This window comes from Peromyscus eremicus, chromosome 1 (assembly GCF_949786415.1).
Source record: "Peromyscus eremicus chromosome 1, PerEre_H2_v1, whole genome shotgun sequence".
Taxonomy (NCBI): Eukaryota; Metazoa; Chordata; class Mammalia; order Rodentia; family Cricetidae; genus Peromyscus; species Peromyscus eremicus.
Genome location: NC_081416.1, coordinates 182,762,034 through 182,782,401, shown reverse-complemented (window position 1 = coordinate 182,782,401; position 20,368 = coordinate 182,762,034). Strand labels below are relative to the sequence as shown.

Genomic DNA, 20,368 nt, shown 5'->3' with positions numbered 1-20,368 from the left:
CCAAACCTTCTCTTGTTCAGATGAGCACACCAAGGGCAGGCAGAAAATATTCTTAGCTGTTATCCCTCCAAAGAAGGCTGAACCCATACAGTCTCAGTTCCTCTATTTCACTCTGAAGTGAAATGTTGCAGACTTCACAAAGGAATAGGTTTTGATTGAGACTGCTGGATTTTATTTTGCCTAATGTGATCATTGTTATGTTCATGTTCTTATGACAAATTCTGTTTCATAGGGTTGAGCTATGGATGTGGATCTATTTTGAACAGAAGTAGAGTATAGCAAGATTCGTGTAACACGAATCTTAAAAGGTCTTATAATAAAAAACTGGGAGCCAGATATTGGGGTGAAATTGAAATATCAGAGAAGTAGAGCAAGCCAGCCAAAAGTTCTTACCTCTATGAAATCCTCAGTCTAAACTGTGAGAGTTCCTGTTTCCTAGTGCCTTATATACCTTTCTGTGTCCTGCCATATTACTTCCTGAGATTAAGGGCGTGTGCCACCATTGCCTGCTTCTGCTTCTGTCATGTAGCCCAGAGTGGCCTTGAACTCACAGAGATCCATAGCATCTCTGCCTCCCAAGTGATAGGATTAAAGGTGTGTGCCACCACTGCCCGACCTTTATGTCTAATTTAGTGGCTAACTCTGTACTCTGATCCCCACGTAAGTTTTATTGGGATACACACTATATCACCAAGGCCACCTCTTCCCTTGGAGACACTGAGGGCCATGGATTTACTGAAAGCAAGGGTCTGTGAATACTGATAAATGGAGTGTGATCAGCAGAGGTTGTCATTGGGGACCAGTTTCTGCATAGTATCTTTGTATCTTTTGGAGCCTGTCCTGGAACTCACTTTGTAGACCAGGCTGGCCTCAAACTCACAGAGATTCACCTGCCTCTGCCTCCCAAGTCCTAGGATTAAAGCCATGCACCACCACTGCCCGGCTTCTGTATAATATCTTGTATCTGTCTGTGGCCTCTCCAAGATGGTCTTTTAGACTGCCTGGACCTTCTGAGTTCCATAAGCAGGGGCTGTTGTGAGAATTCCTAGAAATATCCATGTTGGCATCTACCATCATGAAGGTGAATATCCATCTGGGTGACCCTTAGCAGCATTTATAACCCAGTTCTTGTCAATAATTGTTGTAATTGTGTAATGTGTAATGTAATCTTTAGCTGAGAAAGATCTGGATCACCTCACCTTGGCTGAGGGTGTCAAAAATTGATTGATCAATGATGGGGCTGACTCACCTGAGATGTTTATTTCCAGGAGCTCACTAGGTACTGACCACAACTGTGGGGTATGGTTGTAGTAACCATAACATCTGAATGTTCCTCTGTGGTCTGGTGTTACATGATCTATAGAGAACAAGGCTTGCCACTGCCTAGTACTGGGTATAAACTGTGAGTTCTGAGAGCTGAGGAGCATCTGATCTTTCTTGGTGAGAACATATTCCTCCTTGGAGACACACTGGAGGGTCATGTTCTGTCCTAAAGTCACCACAGCGCTGGGTAGGACTGACAGTCTGGGTTTGTTGTAGTGGATTCCTAGAAGAGAAGGAGGCAGACTGTTCCATGGGCTCACACAGTCACAATGTTCTTCAGGTCTAGGCTGTGGGAGGGGAATACTCCTGAGAGCAGAGCCTGGGGCAGACACCCTGACTGTCCCCTCACCTGTCACCACCAGTTCCAGGGTGTCACTGTGCTCTGACCAGCCAGCTGAGCTGTAACAGTAACAGCGATATTGTCCCCCATGTTGCTGTGTCACAGAAGGGATGGAGAACTTGGCCTTGTTCTCAGGTTTCTCTGGGGTCTGTGTGCTCCAGGGTTTCTGTCTTCCCTTTTTATGCAGAAAACATATTTCTGCATCCAGGGTCCCCTCACACCAGATGGTCACAACACTTGTGTAAGTGACCACAAAGCCTGGCTCAGCCTTGATGGTGGGTTTGTGGAGGGTCCCCGCAAGGAAGTAGGAGAAAGAAGTTGGGTCTCTCTGAATGTGGCACAGAGAAAGTCACAGTTGTGGATGGCAGTTTTTTCTTTTTTATTTATTCTTCTCTCATACAATACATCCTGACAGCAACATCTCCACCTCCCCTCTCCACCAGATCCACTGCTCCTCTGTTTTCTTTCAGAAAAGAACTGGTTTTCCAGTGATATTAACTGAACACAGAATAACAGCATGCAATAAGAGTAGTGACACCATCATATTAAGGCTCAATTAGGCAACCTTATAAGAGGAAAAAGATCCCAGGCAAAATAATCTGAGTCATCCCCACTTCTATTTTTATAAGTCTAACAAAATTCCCAAACTAGCCAGGCAAGGGTGGTGCATTTCTTTAATTCTAGCATTCAGGAAAGTGATGCAGGCAGATCTCTGTGAGATTAAGACCAGCCTGGTGTACAGAGTGAGTTCCAGGGCAGCCAGAGCTACACAGAGAAACTCTACAAAACAAAACACCCAAGGTAAACAACCACAGCATGTGTGCAGAGGGCCTAGGGCAGACCCATGCAGGCTCTGTGGCTGCTTCTTCAGTCTCTGTGAGCCCTCATGATCCCTGCTTAGTTGATTGTGTGGGCCATGCTTTCCTGATGTCCCGAGTGCTCTGGCTCCTGCACCCCTTCCCCCTCTCTTCTGTGGGGTTCCCCTAGCTGTTGTGGATGGTACATGAGCTGATCCAGAGTAACAGAAGGCCCCGTAAGGATTCATCTCTGTCCTGACCTCCTGGGCTTTGCTGTCACTGTCTGTCTTGGATTCTGCATCTTGTGTCCCACTCTCTCCCATGCTATGTGTCATGGGCTCAGGAGCCCTGGCCCCTCACACACACCACACACCAAGACCTCCATGAGTACCTGTATCATGTCAACGTCATTCTGTGGAAAGGCTGGGGTTCCTCACCTGAGAACAGGAGCTCCAGGGGATCACTAGGTTCTGACCACACCTGTGGGCTGTTCCTGTTAAAGCTGTAGCTTCTGAATGTCCACCTTTGGCTGGAGGTCACAGGGCCCACAGAGAACAGGGCCTGGAACTGTCTAGTATGGCGGTTATACTGTGAGTCCAGCATCCAGGAGAGCTTCTGAGGTCCTTCCTTCATCAGAACAAAACTGTGATATGACTGCCCTGAGACACACTGGAGGGTGACAGTCCCTCCTTCAGTCACCACAGGGCTGGACTGAGCTGACAGACTGGGTTTACTGTAGATTCCTAGGAGAGAAACAGGAATCAGTTAAATGTATCAGGCTTCCTTATCCTCTATGGATGTGAGGTGGAGGTAACCCTGTTAACAGATCAACCTCTTGACAGTCAAGCCTGAGGCTGGGGACCCTATGTGTCCTCTCACCTGTCACCACCAGCTCCAGGGAGTCACTGTACTCTGACCACCATCCATCATAGATCTGATATTGACAGCGATATCGTCCTGCATGTTTTTGGTCTATTTCGGAGATTGAGAATTCTGCCTTGTTCTTAGGATTTTGTAGAAACTGTGTGCTTTAGTTTTTGGTTTTCCTCTTTATAGAGTCTGTATTCTTTGGCTCCTGTGGTCCCCACACACATGAAGGTCACTGTAGTCTGCTTGTAGACCACAGAGTCTGGCTGTACTGTGAGGATAGGCTTAGGGACGGCCCCTGCAAGAAAAAGAGCAGCTAGGACTCAGGACAGCCATCTTCAGACGGCAGCCTCCAACCCCAACCCTCCAGCCATGCCCAGGGTCAGCACACGTGTTGTTCTCCATCCTCACTGCCCAGGCATGGCTGCAGGAATGATGAGAAGTGAAGGTCAGGACATCTGCAGACACTCACTTACCTGCCAGCATTGGGATCCCCAGGCCCAGAGTCAGTCCTGGAAGAGAGTTCCCTGTGAGAGGTTTGTCCCTGAAGCTTAAACAGTTCCCCCTCTTCAGAACCTCCTGAGACCCTGGAGTTTCCTGATGGGCCAGTGCTGGGCTGTGGGGCAGCATCAACCCTAGACCACAGTATCCCCTCCCCCTGTGCACATCTCACCCAGACAGAGCAGGGCCATGAAGGTGAAGGTCATGGCATCTCCTCCTGGAGGCTGCAACTGTGCTCATGGGCAAAGCTACCGAGACTGTCTGGAGGGACGGGAGACATAGGGTGTGGCCTCTTGAGGCAGGACACTCCCTGTGACATGGTTGTACTTCAGCAGGCCCACAGGAAGAGGAAGTGTCCTCCTCAGGCACCAGGCTCTGTCTTCCCCAAGGCTGTGTCTAGGTCAGGTAATAGACTCTGCAATCAATTCTTTGTCTGTTTCATCTGTCCTCATCGCTGTCAGTTCCAAGTGGAACTGACAAATTAGCAGACAAGTCTGAATATTACACATAAGAAACACAAATTTACATGTGGGTTTGCTTTATTCCTTTCACATATTTTTTGTGAAATACTTCTTCATATTCAAAATGTTTGAAGGTTCCTGTGAAGGGTCTCACTGTGTACATCTGCACGGAATAAAATTTATAATCCTCGTCCTCATAGCCTTAGGTGCTGCATTATAAATGTGCACCTCTATTTCTGGTTGTTTGTTCATTTTTTTAATCTTCTTCTTATCTATTTCCCCTTCTCAGGGCGGTCCATGCATCCTTCTCTGGGTCTGTCCTGTTAGTTAGCTTCTCTGGAATTGTGGGTTGTTGCCTGATTACCCTTTGCTTTATATCTAGTATCCACTTATGAGTGGGTATATACCATGTTTGCCCTTCTGAGTCTGGGTTACCTCACTGAGGATGATATTTTCTAGTTCCATCCATTTGCCTGTAAATTTCATGATGTCATTGTTTTTCAGTGCTGAGAAGTACTCCCTTTTGTATGTACCACATTTTTAAAATCCATTCTTCAGTTGAGGGACATCTAGGTTGTTTCCAGGTTCTGGCTATTATGAATAATGCTGCTATGAACATCCTTGTGGTATGGTTGAGTATTACTTGGGTAGATGCCCAAGAGTGGTATAGCTGGGTCTGAGGAAGATTGAATCCCAATTTTCTGAGAAACCGCCATACTGATTTCCAAAGTGGCTGTACCAGTTTGTACTTCCACCAACAGTGGAGAAATGTTCCCCTTTCTCCACATCCTCTCCAACATAAGCTGTCTTCATTGTTTTTGATCTTAGGCATTCTGACAGGTGTAAGGTGATATTTCAGAGTTGCTTTGATTTGCATCTCCCTGATAATTAAAGATGCTGAGCAATTCCTTAAATATCTTTTGGCCATTTGAAATTCTTTTTTTTTTTGAGAATTCTCTGTTTATCTCTGTAGCCCATTTTTAATTGGATTGTTTGTTATTTTGATGCCTAATTTCTTGAGTTCTTTATACATTTTGGAGATCAGCCCTCTGTCAGAGGTGGGGTTGGTGAAAATCATTTCCCATTTTGTAGGCTGTCATTTTATCTTATTTACTTTGTCCTTTTTCTTACAGAAGCTTCTCAGTTTCAGGAGGTCCCATTTATTAATTGTTGTTCTTAGTGTCTGTCCTACTGGTATTATATTGTGGAAGTGGTCTCCTGTGCCAATGCGTTCAAGAATATTTTTCACTTTCTCTTCTATCAGGTTCAGTGTTACTGGTTTTATATTGAGGTTTTTGATCCACTTGAACTTGAGTTTTGTGCATGGCAATAGATATGGATCTATTTGCAATCTTTTTTTTTTTTTTTTTTTGGTTTTTCGAGACAGGGTTTCTCCATGTAGCTTTGCGCCTTTCCTGGAACTCACTTGGTAGCCCAGGCTGGCCTCGAACTCACAGAGATCCGCCTGGCTCTGCCTCCCGAGTGCTGGGATTAAAGGCATGCGCCACCACCACTCGGCCTATTTGCAATCTTCTACATGCTGACATCCCGTTATGCCAGCACCATTTATTGAAGATGCTTTCTTTTTTCCATTGTACAGTTTTGGCTTCTTTGTCAAAAATCAGGTGTTCATAGGTGTGTGGGTTAATGTCAGGGTCTTCAAATTGATTTCATTAGTCCACATGTCGGTTTTTATGCCAATACCAAGCTGTTTTTACTACTATAGCTCTATAGTAGGGCTTGAGGTCAGGGATTGTGATCCCTCAGAGGTGGTTTTGTTGTACAGGATTCTTTTAGCTATCCTGGTATTTTTGTTTTTTCAAATAAGTTGAATATTCTTTTTAGGTCTGTGAAGAATTTTGTTGGGATTTTGATGGGGATTGCCTTGAATATGTAGATTGCTTTTGGTAAGATTGCCATTTTTACTATGCTGTTCCTACCTATCTATGAGCATGGGAGATCTTTCCATTTTCTGATATCTTCTTCAATTTCTTTCTTCAGAGACTTAAAGATCTTGTCATACAGGACTTTCACTTGCTTGGTTAGAGTTACCCAAAGTATTTTATATTATTTGTGGCTATGGTAAAGGGTGATGTTTTTCTGATTTCTTTCTCAGCCCATTGATCATTTGTATGTAAGAGGACTACTGATTTTTTTTTGAGGTAATGTTGTATCCTGCCACATTAGTGAAGATTTTTTTTAAGCTGTAGGAGTTCTCTGGTAGAATTTTGGGGGTCACTTATGTGTACTATCATATCATCTGCAAATAGTGAAAGTTTGACTTCTTCTTTTCCAATTTGTATCCCTTTGATCTCCTTATGTTGTCTTATTGCTCTAGTTAGAACTTCAAGTACTATATTGAATACATATGGGGAGAGCGGACAGCCTTGTCTTGTTCTTATTTTTTTTTGGTTTTATGAGGCAGGGTTTCTCTGTGTATCTTTGTGCTATTCCTGGAACTCAATCTGTAGCCCAGTCTGGCCTCGAACTCACAGAGATCTGCCTGGCTCTGCCTCCTGAGTGCTGGGACTAAAGGCATGTGCTACCACCGTCCAACTTGTTCTTTGGGATCACTTTGAGTTTCTCTTCATTTAGTTTGATATTGGCTGTTGGCTGGCTGTAAATTGCCTTTATTATGTTTAGGTATGTTCCCTGTATTCCTGATCTCTCCAAGACTTTTATCGTGAGGGGGTGTTGAATTTTGTCAAAGGCCTTTTCAGCATCTAATGACAGGATCATGGTTTTTTTTTTTCACATTGATTGTATAGTGTATTACATTGACAGACTTTTGTATGTTGAACCATACTTGCATCTCTAGTTTAGAGCCTACTTGATCATAATGGATAATGTTTTTGATGTGTTCTTGAAGTCGGTTTGCCAATATTTTATTGAGTATTTTTGCATCAATGTTCATGAGGCAGATGGGTCTGTAATTCTCTATTTTTGTTTCATCTTTGTGTGGCTTGGGAATCAGAGTAACTGTAGCCTCATAAAAGGAGTTCAGTAGTGTTTCTTCTGTTTCTATTGTGTGGAACAATTTAGAGAGTATTGGTATTAACTCTTCTATGACAATCTGGCAGAATTCTGCATTGAAACCATCTGGTCGTGGGCTTTTTTTTTTGGTTGCGAGACTTAATGACTGTTTCTATTTGGTCTATTGGTCTATTTAAATTGTTTATCTGGTCTTGATTTAACTTTGGTATGTGGTACCTATACAGAAAATTGCCCATTTCTTTTAGATTTTCCAATTTTGTGGAGTACAAGTTTTTGAAGCATTACCTGATCATTCTCTGGATTTCCTCACTGTCAGTTGTTATATCTCCTTTTCATTTCTGATTTTATTACTTTGAATGCTCTCTGTCTTTTGGTTAGTCTGGATTAGGACTTGTCTATCTTGTTGATTTTCCTCAAAGAACCAACTCTTTGTTTCATTGATTCTTTGTATTGTTCTCTTTGTTTCTATTTTATTGAATTCAGCTCTCAATTTGATTATTTCCTGGCATATTTTCCTCCTGGGTGACTTTGCTTCTTCTTGTTCTTGAACTTTCAGGTGTGCTGTTAATCACTAGTGTGAGATTTCTCCAACTTCTTTATGTAGGCATTTAGTGCTATGAATTTTCCTCTTTGCACTGCTTTCATAGTGTCCCATAAGTTTGGGTATGTAGTACATTCATTTTCATTGAACTCTAGGAAGTCTTTACTTTCTTTCTTTATTTCTTCTTTGACACATTGGTGATTCAGCTGAGCATTATTTAGTTTCCATGAGATTGTAGGCTTTCTGTAATTTTTGTTGTTGTTGAAATCTAACTTTAAGACATAGTGGCACAATAGAATACAGGAAGTTATTCTAATATTTTTGTATCTATTGAGATTAGCTTTGTGACAGAGTATGTGGCCGATTTTAGAGAAAGTTTCATTGGGTGCTGAGAAGAAGGTATATTCTTTTTCGTTAGGGTGGAATGTTCTGTAGATATCAATTAAGTCCATTTGAGTCATAACATCAGTTAGGTCTCTTATTTCTCTGTTAAGTTTCAATTAGGCAGATCGGTCCAGTGGTGAGAGTGGGGTATTGAAGTCTCCCACTATTAATGTGGGGTTTGATGTGTGATTTAAGCTTTAGTAATGTTTCTTTTACATATGTGGGTGCCCTTGTATTTGGGGCATAAATGTTCAGAATTGAAACTTCATCTTGTTGGATTTTCCCTATGATAAATATGTAATGTCCTTCTCAATCTCTTTTGATTGATTTTAGTTTGAAGTCTATTTTTTGTTAGATATTAGGATAGCTATACCAGCTTGCTCCTTAATTCCATTTGATTGAAAAGTCTTTTCCCAGCCTTTTACTCTGAGGTAGTGTCTGTCTTTCAAGTTGAGGTGTGTGTCTTGTATGGAGCAGAAAGATGGGTCCTACTTTCCTATCCATTCTGTTAGCTTGTGGCTTTTTATAGGTGAATTAAGTCCATTGATATTAAGGGATATTAATGACCAGTGATTGTTAGTTCCTGTTATCTTTTGGTGGTAGTTTGTGTGTGTTTCTCTTCTTTGGGCTTTGTAGCTGTAACCAACCATCTTATTAAATAAGAAACACAGAACCCATGCAAAGAAGAAAGCCAAGAGATCAGAGCTAAGAGCCTTACCCACCTGCTGCAGTTAGCCTCTTCAGCCAAGAGACCTCTCCGAAAGAGACCTACTTCCTGTCTGTTTGTCTTTATATAGACTTTCTGTTCTGCCTTCTCATTGGTCGTAAACCCAACCACATGACTGCCTCATCACTGCCTGTCTGTACAGACATCCAGGTCTTCTATGGTTGGTATTGAGATTAAAGGCATGTGTCCCCAATGCTGGCTGTAACTTTGAACACACAGAGATCTACCTAGTTCTGCCTACCAAGTGCTGGGATTAAAGGCGTGCACCACCAACGCCCAGCTTTTGTTATGGCTCTAATAGCTCTGACCTCCGAGCAACTTTATTTATTAACATACAATTAAAATCACATTTCAGTACAAAATAAAATATCACCATAGCTTTACTGCTGTGGGGTTATCTATTGCCTGTGTTTTTGTGGGTGTATCTGTCTTCCTTAGGTTGGAATTTTCCTTCTAGTGCTTTCTGTAGGGCTGGATTTGTGGATAGGTATTGTTTAAATCTGGTTTTGTCTTGGAATGTCTTGTTCACTCCAGCTATGGTGTTTGAAAGTTTATGGTGGGTATATTAGTCTAGGCTGGCATCCATGGTCTCTTAGTGTCTGCATTACATCTGTCCAGGACCTTCTAGCTTTCAAAGTCTCCATTGAGAATTTGGTTGTTATTCTGATGGGTCTGTCTTTATAGGTCACTTGGCCATTTTCCTTTACTACTCTTAATATTTTTTTACTTATTCTGTATGTTTAGTGGTTTAATTATTATGTGGCAAGGGGACTATTTGGGGGGGGTCTAGTCTATGTGGTGTTCTGTAAGCTTCCTGTATCTTCATAGGTATTTCCTTCTCTAAGTTGGGAAAGTTTCCTTCCATGATTTTGTTGAATATATTTTCTGTGCCTTTGAGTATGTATTCTTCTCCTTCTTCTATTCCTATTATTCTTAGGTGTGGTCTTTTCATGGTGTCCCAGATTTCCTGGACATTTCGTGTTTTATGACTCTTTTTGGCTTTGGTGTTCTCTTTGACTGATGAGTCTATTTCCTCTATTGTATCCTCTACACTAGAGATTTTGTCTTCCATCACTTGTATTCTGTTGGTTCTGCTTGCATTTGTGTTTCCTGTTCTTTTACTCAGATTTTCTATTTCCTGCATTCCCTCTGTTTGTGTCTTTTTCATTGTTTCTATTTTAATTTTCAGATCTTGAACTATTTCCTTCATATGTTTAATTGCTCTTTCATGGTTTTCTTGGCTTTCTTTAAGGGATTTATTGATTTCTTCCAATTTTTGTTTGTCTTTTCCTCAATTTCTTTATTGATGTCTTCCAATTTTTTGTTTATGTTTTCCTCAATTTCCTTAAGGGAATTTTTCATTTTTTTCTTGAAAGGCTTCTAGCACGTTCATGAATCTATTTTTAAGGTTGCTTTCTTCTCCTTCTTTTACATTGTGATGTTCAGGTCTTGCTGTTGGAGGAGGGCTAGGTTCTGGTGATGCCATATTGCTCTTTAGGTTGCTATATGTATTTTTGCCTTGATGTCTGCCTATCTCTTCCTCTAATTCAGACACAGGTGCAAAAGGTGCCTGTGTCTGAATGAACTTCTATTAGTTCACTCTGTGCTTGTTGTGTCTATGTCTCAAGGGGCCCCTCTGTGTCCAATATTGGCTCTTGGTCTAATTGGAGCTAGCAGATTCTGTATCTCAGGGAGCTGTTCTTGGCCCAATTCAAGCTAGATGATTCTGTGACTCAGTGAGTCACTCTTGGTCTTATCAGGACTCTTAGTCCAGTCAGAGCAAGTGGATTCTGTGTCTCAGGAAGCCTCTCTTAGTCCAGTGAGAGCTGGCAGATTCTGTGTCTTAGGAAGTTGCTGGGGTCACAGGCAGATGGGTATTGGAGTAGAACATGGGTCTTATAGATTGTAGGGTCCAATAGGGGGTTTTGGTGGGGGAACCTGGCCTTGGGGGTTTTCCCTGCTGGCCAGCAACTGGGGCAGAGTTGGGTGGTGCTTCCCAGGGACTGGCTGTGTCCCAGGGCCTGGGTCCCAGAGGCAGGACTCTTTGGATTGGAGAGGAGTCACTCTGGTTGTTCTTTTTTGATGTGTGTACTTTCCATTACAACTTTAAATCAAACTTATTTATTTATTTACACTTACTTTTTATATTACACTCATTTAATAATAATAAATTACACTTAATTTCTTCTGTATGTGTGTACATTGAAATGTGCCACAGACACTCATGGAGATCAGACAACAAGTACAAAAGACAATTTTCTCCTTGCACAATGTGGATCAGAGTCAGGGATGAAGGTTGGCAGCAGGTACTTATTTTTTGTTCACTAAGAAATTTTCTACTCACTCTACATACCACCCACAGATCCCACCTCTTCTCTCTTCCCATCTCCCAGCCCTCCCTCCCAAGCTACCCCACATCTCCACATCCCCCAAATCGAGGACTCCTGTGGGGAGTCAGCAGAGCCTGGCACACTGAGCCTAGGCAGGTCCAAGGCCCTTCCTACTGTACCAAGGCTGCGCAAGACGCCATACCACAAGCACCGGATTCCCAAGAGCCTGCCTATGTACCAGGGATGGATCGCAATCCCCCTGCCTGGGTACTCCCCAAACAGTTCAAGCCAAACAACCGTCTTCCATATCCAGAGGACCTAGTCCAGTCCTATGGGGGCTCCACAGCCACATGTCCACAGTTCATGGGGCTCCAATATTGTGGCCAATCATCTCTGCACTTCTTCCTGTCATGATCTTGATGTTCCCTGCCTGCAGAATCCCTCCTCTCTCTCATCTATTGGATTCCCAGAACTCAGCCTGGTGCCTGGCAGTGGATCTCTGCATCTGCCTCCATCAGTCACTGGACAAAGACTATATGATGATAGTTAGGGTATTCGCTAGATGGGTCATCAGGGTAGACCAGTCCAGGCACCCTCTGGACCACTGCCAGCAGTCCAAGGTGGTGTCATCCTTGTGGGTTCCTGAGAGCCTCCCCAGCACCCTGCCTCTTCCTTTTTCCATAATGTCCTCATCTATCATGGTATCTCTATCCCTGCCCTCCCATTCTGTCCCTGTTCCAGCTCGACCCTCCCATTTCCCTATGTTCTCATTTCCCCACTCCTCACCCTCTGTCACGCCCCCACACCAAGTCCGTTCATGTAGATCTCATCCACTTCTCCTTCACTGGAGACTGTTTGGGGTCATCCATGTGTCCTTCTTAGGGTCTTTCCCTGTTAGCTAGCCTCTCTAGAGCTGTGGGTGGCAGTCTGGCCATCCCTTCCCTCAATTTAGTATCCACTTATGAGTGAGTACATACTATGTTTGTTCTTCTGAGTTTGCATTACCTCACTCAGGATGATATTTTCTAGATCCATCCACTGGACTGCAAATTTCATGATATCATTGTTTTTTTACTGGCAGCAGGTACTTATACACTGATCCATGCATCATCACTTTCCTTAGTTCTGCTTCAGGCAAAAATATTCAGTGGTTCTCTGGGGGTTCCAACAAGGTCCCAGCATTATTTGACCTTCTTGGGGTACAGGTTGTTGGTGTTGCCACTCTTTTTTTGTTTTGTTTTGTTTTTTGGAGACAGGGTTTCTCAGTGTAGCTTTGGAGCCTTTCCTGGAACTCACCCTGTAGCTCAGGCTGGCCTTGAACTCACAGAGATCTGCCTGCCTCTGCCTCCCGAGTGCTGGGAATTAAGGTGTGGACCACCACCGACCGGCTATGTGGCCACTTTTGAGGCAGTTGACCACACAGGGGCACAGATATGGACAGCACTTGTGGGCAGCAGTGCATGGACATATCACAGTTGTGTTTCTGTCGAAACTGGCAAAGGGATGGCCATCACACATGCACAGCACCAGGAACACTTTGTGGACCTTGTTGTTGCCCAGGCTTCAGCCACCCTCCATCTGATGGCAGCAAATGCCAGCCACTGCTGGTCAGGTGGGATGCCTCCCTTGTCTTGGATCTCAGCCTTGCCATTCTCGATGGAGTGACTCATGGGGCTGGACCTCCTGAGGGATGGTCTTGCCCTTCAGGACTTTGCCAAAGACCTGCATGTTGGTGTCTGTTCAGCCACCTAGTTGAAGAGAAAAAGACCTCAGTAAAATTTTTTTATTTCCTCTGATTTTTAGTGCTAGGGATTGATGGCAGGGCCTCCAGTATTCTACTACCCTTGAGCCATACTCCACCCAGAGCCACACCCACATTATCCTGTAATTGTAAATTTCTGATCTTACTTTAAATTTTTCATCTTTTATCTTCTTTCTTATGCATACGGGCTTAATTATTTTTGTTATTGACTTAAGACAGGCTCTCTCAGTAGAGCCCTGGCTACCTTGGAGCTGGTTATATAGGCCAGGCTGGGCTGGAACTCACAGAAATCCTCCTGCCTCTGCTTCCCAAGTGTTCATATTAAAGGTGTGGGCCACTAGACCTGGCCATGGACTTAAAATCTTAATTGTTTCAAAATGTCCTATCAGTATGTGCTGTGGGATGTTCTGTATGGCAAATGTGTTGCTAATTAGTCAATAAATAAAACATTGATTGGCCATTGGCTAGGCAGGAAGTGTAGGCGGGACAAGGAGGAGAATAAAACTGGGAAGTGGGAAGGCTGAGTCAGAGAGACACTGCCAGCCACCACGATGACAAACAGCATGTGAAGATGCCGGTAAGCCACGAGCCATGTGGCAAGGTATAGATTAATAGAAATGGGTTAATTCATGATAGAAGAAGTAGATAGCAAGAAGCCTGCCACGGCCATACAGTTTGTAAGCAATATAAGTCTCTGTGTTTACTTGGTCGGGTCTGAGTGGCTGTGGGACTGGCGGGTGACAGAGATTTGCCCTGACTGTGGCCCAGGCAGGAAAACTCCATCTACAAGTATGTACTGTGTTTTGATGGAATTCACCTTCCCACCCTACCCCCTTCTCCCCCATCCTCCCTTGCTGGTTCCTTCCTCACTGACCTGATTTTCTTTTTGATTCCTTCTGTGATCTGCTAGTTGTAGAGAATCCACTGCCTTTCCTTACACACGTAACTTTCTGTTCTCTTCCTCGCATGCAGCTCAATTTGTGCTTTCCACAGTCTTGGGCATATTACCAGGGTCCACACCATTAAAGAAAACTGACTCTCCCTCTCCCAGTAGGCATGAAATGTCAATAGCTCTTCACCCCTGAGCCACATCTAATTTATCCTGAAATTTTCAATTTCTGATCTTAAAAATTTTCATTTGCATTTGCTGTCCATCTCCCATCCCCATACTGTATTTGTTCTGCATTGAGCTTACATTGGGCTTGTAGACTTGTAGATATCATCAAAACCAAGGTGAGCTCAGATTTTTAACCCTGTTGCAGTGTCCAGAAAAGAGTTTATCTTTCAACCTCCTCTTCAGTAATGATCCCATGCTATTAATGTGTCACATGGGGAAAATTCTCTAAATTTGCATCACTTCAAGGGATGGGTCCAGGACACACACATGGAGAATGAGATTGAAGTCACTGAGTATTTTCCCTTTTTGTTGCTGAGCCCAAAGGACATCCTTAATTTCCTCTTTGTATCAATGTCAATATGAATAATTACCATCTTGTAATTCTGCCTATGTATGTCCTTTACTAAACCAGAAAAAGCCTCAGTTGGTAGAGTACTTGTGTGACATTCTTAGATCCCCAGTACTGTATAAATATGATATTGTGGCTCATGTCTTTTGACTTCATCATTCAGGAGGTAGAGCTAAGAGTACCGGGAGTTTAAGGAAACTCTTATTATGCAATGAGTTTGGGGTCAGCCTGGGCTATATCAGGCCCTATCACATAAAAGGGAAAGAAAAGTCCCCTACATTTTGTGGGGAACATGATTAAAACACATTTTATGGGTGTAATTATCTTCAAAGAAATAATGAAAATATATTTACTATAAAGATCCCACACTAAGGATATGTCCCAAGTATTTCATTATATCCATTTCTAAGGGAATATTCCTGTCCTAGCACCTGCATCTTTTGCACCCCTGTGAGTTGTCATGTGCAGTGTGTCTCACAGATACAGTGTCACTTTCCTGTTGATTTCATGGGCAGCTGTCTTTCCTGACCTGAGAACAAGGGATGGGCCATGCCATTTGAACCAGTCAGGGTTTCACTGAGTGATGTGAGCTCATTCACACAAACCTCCCCACAGGCATCTCTGTCAGTGAGAAGACATGCTGCCCTCTCGTGGTTGTGTCGCAGGAGTTCCTGCAGAGCCTTGCAGCTGGCCTGTATTCTGGAGTGTTAGCACTGGGCTTTGATTTGTCATTTGTGATTGTTATCTTTTGTGTTGGATACCCTCTGTTTGAAGTATGTAAATCTTATCTGAGTTCTTCCTGAAAGGTTCAAATCTATACATGACTTGGTTGTAGTAGGTATCAGAAAACTGAGACATCCTGGACTGAGACTTGCTTTGGCATTTGTCTTCTCTGGGAAGCTTCAGATAAGAGTTTTTGGTATGGGGAAATTGACTTGCTACGGTGTAAATTGTATAACAATAAAAAGCCTCATGTGAAGCAAAATTTAGTTCACCAGAAGATGGTTCTCCTGCCCTGGAAAAATCTAAAATTCATCCTGGTGTGACCCTGTTTCTTTCATGGACCTGTGAGAAACTGAACATCCACACTTGACATGGTGAGATGGGCTCCATGTGGTGAACTTCCCTCAGATGACTCACAGCCACACATGGCATCTCATCCGTCCTCTCTGACACAGATGGTCAGATGCAGAGTTCCAGCAGAGGCATCTTGTTTGCTGGTGGATATGAACTCCCCGGGGTGTAGGGTCATGAGTCTTCTCCAACCTTGATCCATGGCCTCCATCCACAGCACTCCACATGCACCACAACCACTGACCCCATAGGCAGATAGACTCTGCTGGGTGAGTCCTGTAAACCTGTGTGTCCATCAGAGTTTCCCCAGCCGAGGACAGTTCCTGTTGCTTTTCACAAACAGCTCATGGTGGAATGCAGGGAAGTCTCTGTCTTGAGTCCACCTCAGTATTGGGCAGAATTTGAGTGGTTGGATCTTGAGTGCAGGCTCTGTGATTGTTTGACTCTGTATACTGTCGCACTGTATCTAGGATTTTGCTGTATGGTTGTATGTTTGTTTGTGTTGTTTGTAGTATTAAGGCAACTAACTCCACGTAGTTAAAAGGGAGGTTTATTTTGTGCATTAACTTACAAGTAAAGGTACAGGTTACAGGGTCTGGGAAAGGTGTAGCTCAGTCCAGTGGTGTTCCCTGGAAAACTCCACTCAGTGTACCTCCAGCATCCAGGATTCAGGAACCAAGAGAGCCAGCACATCTGAATCTCCAGTCTTTTTTTTTTTTTTTTTTTTTTTTTTTTACATTATTTAAACTGCTTGGCCATTAGCTCAGGCCTGTCACTGTCTAGCTCTTACTCTTATATTTAGCCCATTTCTATTAATCTTTACTTTGCCACATGGCTTGTGGCTTACCGGTACTTTACATCTTCCTTGTCCTGATGGCGGCTCGCAGTGTCTCCCTCTCAGCCTTCCACTTCCCAGAATTCTTTTCCTTGTCCCGCCTATACTTCCTGCCTAGCCAATGGCCAATCAGTGATTTATTTACTGACCAATCAGCAACACACTTGACATACAGACCATCCCACAGCACTTCCCCTTTTCTTTTCTTAAAAAGCTGAATCTCCAGTCTTAAGGGCTCCTGTCTCAGCCCTTCCTTGTAGGCAGGACAGTTACAGAAGCTGCAATGGGGGTAGTACTTCCATGTCAAAGCTGGAACACATACCCACTGCAGTTTTGGGCAGTGAGTGATTTCCTATCCTTTCCAAGCATGTTTAGATCTATATTATTGACTTTTGATAAAATCATTTTTCAGTTCAAGGGAACAGATTTCCCATTATTTATTTTATTAATGAAGCGCACACATCCACACCCTGTCACACAGGCATGCACACACATGAGTCTGAAGTTATACATTTTTTAACCCAACCTTGAATTCTGGAGTATGCTCATGTTGATCATGTCTATCATCATTACATCCACTTGCCAGGATGTGTTTCCTCCTAATATTTAGTTCAGGATTTTCTGTGTATCACTAGACAGGAACAAATTTTCCACCCAGCTTCATGATGGAATGTGCAGGGTCCTGTTCTTTTCTAGGGACACCATCAGGCCTGGCTGCACCAACAGAGAAGACTGTATTGAGAGCTGTGTGTGAGAGAGAAGAAGGGTGTTCAAATAGCTTCCTACATTTTCTCAGCTGAAATCTCACCATGCCAGCCTCTGAGGACTTGTGTTTCTCTGTCTCTTAATACTTGTCCCCTCCCATCACTGTGCTCTTCAACTTTCTCCCTCCAGGAATCCAATCCTTTCTATGCTTATCATCTTCTGAGATTCTCCAGTGACACCTGTGTCAAGCAGACTTCTGACTATACCTGCTGGACTCACCTTCTATGATAGAATGTTCAGCATCTCACCAGGGGCCGAGAGAACACTATAGCTCTGTGCATTATATTGTTTTTCACCACCCCCCAGCTTCTCATGAAGCCCAGTAGAGGTCATACTGAGAGAACCCAGTCTAAGCTTTTGTCCAGAGAACACAGGGGTTGTCAGTTTCTCCATCTCTGTCTATCAGAGAGACCCTGGACTGTCAGCCTCTCAAACAGTCCATTGATGAATTCCTGGAGCCCTTCTGATACAGTTACCATAGGGTCACCTTAGGCAAGAAATGTCCACTGTGGAGGAAAGATGAGTTCTTTTTAAAATGTTTTTAATGGAAACAGAATTACATCACTTTCCCCTCCATCCATCCCTACCCTCTAGCCCCTCCCAGGCACCCTTCCTCCAAAGTCTCATATGCCTCCCACTCTCAAGTTTATAACTTCTTTTTATTTGCCTCTCATTATTATTATATGTGTGTACGTATGGGTGCACAAATAAATAAATACAATCTGCTGAGTCAGTCTGTTTTTGTTGTTTGTGTGTATCATTTCAGATACATACAATTTCAGACATCCTCAACAAGAAAGCCTGTCTTTACAGTAAATGGAGGCCATCCTAGAAAATCACAACTGGATACAAGAGGAGAGACCCATGAATTGTGGGGAGTACAGCCACATAAGATACTTCTACACCATAACTCCTGCATCTAGGTTCCAGGGAACATGACAGAAGAGGGTGCAGAAAGATTGTAAGAGTCCTAATACCAGGAATTCTTCAGGAAAATAGTCTTTCTTTCTTTCTTTCTTTCTTTCTTTCTTTCTTTCTTTCTTTCTTTCTTTCTTTCTTTCTCTCTCTCTTTCTCTTTCTTCTCTATCACATTCTTTCTCTCTCACTGTATGTCTCTGTAGGCCTCTCTAAGCCTCTGTTTCCCTGTCTCTGTCTTCTTAACTCTGTCTCCATATCTTTGTCTCTGTCTCTCTCTCTGTCTCTCTCTCTCTGTCTCTCTCTCTCTCTCTCTCTGTCTCTGTCACTCTCTCTCTCTCTCTGTGTGTGTGTGTGTGTGTGTGTGTGTGTGTGTGTGTGTGTGTGTGTGCGCATTGGATGCACCTTGTGTCCTGATCTGAATTTTCCGTGTGGGAAGAATAGGTTTGCTGGGGATAGATTAGCTCTCCTGATTGTGCACATCAGGAAAGGATTCTGTGATACTGGAGGAAGAAGAGCCTTTGTGATATTATCAGCATGGTGGAAGGTAGGTACCAGAGCAGAATGATAAAATGTATAGAGTAAAGGATGAAGTGGGTACAGAGGCCCAGCGTGCTACAGATGGTGGATGAATCAATAGCATAGACAGATGTCTTGAGTCTTCACTGCACTTGGGCTGTGCTGATGTCCCAGGGTCAGTAACACAACAGCTCATATTGGGCCTGTTTGAGGTTATTATCAGAACGAGAATGGAAGGATGGAGAACCTAAATAAGGCTCTTCACTCCTGAGATTGATTCCATCATTAACCATGTCCATCACAGACAGTGACAGAGCAGATTTCCAAAGAGTTATGCAAGCCCTAGATGACTCTGGGGAAGCCGACTTCCTTCCTTGCCTGGGCTTGTGATTTCTAACTGGCAATTTCCTTACCTTCTGACTTCCTCATTTCTGGCACAGGAAGTCCCTCCTACTCCCTCCTCTTCTTCCACACTTCCTGACTCTGTTTCTTTTCCCTCTGTTACTTTTCTATCTGGGCCACAGTTCCTGATATCACACTGCAGATAAAGTCTCAATGCCCTCAGCACTAATGCTCAAGGAATCACCTAATCTGGCTGCTCTGTAACATACAAGAATATCATTTGCTGACTTTCAAACTGAAGATGATATTTATCTATATCTGCCCCTCTTTAGGTACAGTGAGGCAGTGCCCTGTCTTTCAGGGTTAGTGTGAGAATCAACCAGTTCAGTGGCGTGGGAGGATTCATATATAGATTCCTATTTCTGAGGATATGAATCAGGGTGGGAGAGTGCATTGGTTAGTTTTGTCATCTTGAGGTAGACTAAAGTCACCTGGGAAATAGGGAACCTCATCTGAGAATGTGCTTTGATCAGATTACACATTAGTCCTGAGTGTGGGGCACATTCTTGATTAATGAGTCTAAGAGACTTCAGAACCTGATGCTACCCTCTCAGAGGACAACGCATGGAAGCAAAGTTTGGGACACCTGACATGATCACTTGTATCTGATGCCAGAATGTATTTTGCTGATTTAGGTATTGGAGGAGGGTCTATAATTTCACAGATACTGGGCATCTTTGCTGGTTCCAACCAGCCCTTTCTCTTCTGGTTCACTTTGGTGTTGCTCCTTCCTTCCCTGACAGCTTCATGTAGAAGTGTCTGAAGTATTAGGGAGTATTGCTAGTGGTTGAAGATAGGACAACCATTTCTTCCCTGAGGCAGAGACAATAGATTCTGCTCATGCTTCCATTAGCAACCTGTTCCCCTCACCACATTGCATAACTTCCTGTAAAGTAGTGTCGTGCATAGAGTAGAAAGGACCTTAGAGAGTCTGGGCTGGGTGGTGTCACGTAGCATGCCAGTTCCTTGTACGTCTCCCATTGACCTCCAATGTAGTAACTATCAGAGTATCAATTTCTAGATTTTTTTAGGCATCATGTTTCTGGACCAGAACATATCTCCTCCCTCCATGGGCCTCCAAGATTCAGATGAAAATCTGACAGGTCCTGGTAACATTTTCCATGAGGACAGACTGAGGTGGTATATTGTTGGGGTGGACAAGTGTAGTCTCCTAGGGCTTGCTCAGCTGCTAGTTCTGGTGGCTAATTCTTTTAAACTCAGACTTCTGAGGCAGAGGATGGTGGATATCTGTAAGATTAAGAACAACCAGGTCTTCATAGTGAGCTCCAGGACAGCTAGGATTCTGCAGAGTGACCTTGTCTTGAAAAAAACCAATAACACAACAAAAACCAAACAAAAGGATTT

The 20,368-nt window shown here is 43.4% G+C and overlaps 1 protein-coding gene across 1 annotated transcript; it reads right to left on the bottom strand.

The window, feature by feature from the left end:
* Positions 1-1,190: 1,190 nt before the first annotated feature.
* LOC131903140 (leukocyte immunoglobulin-like receptor subfamily B member 3-like) lies at positions 1,191-4,034 on the bottom strand. Its single transcript, XM_059253791.1, is given in 7 exon segments — positions 1,191-1,546; positions 1,673-1,953; positions 2,894-3,203; positions 3,340-3,476; positions 3,478-3,625; positions 3,804-3,839; positions 4,001-4,034. Coding segments are annotated over 7 exon segments (1,302 nt in total).
* Positions 4,035-20,368: the final 16,334 nt, after the last annotated feature.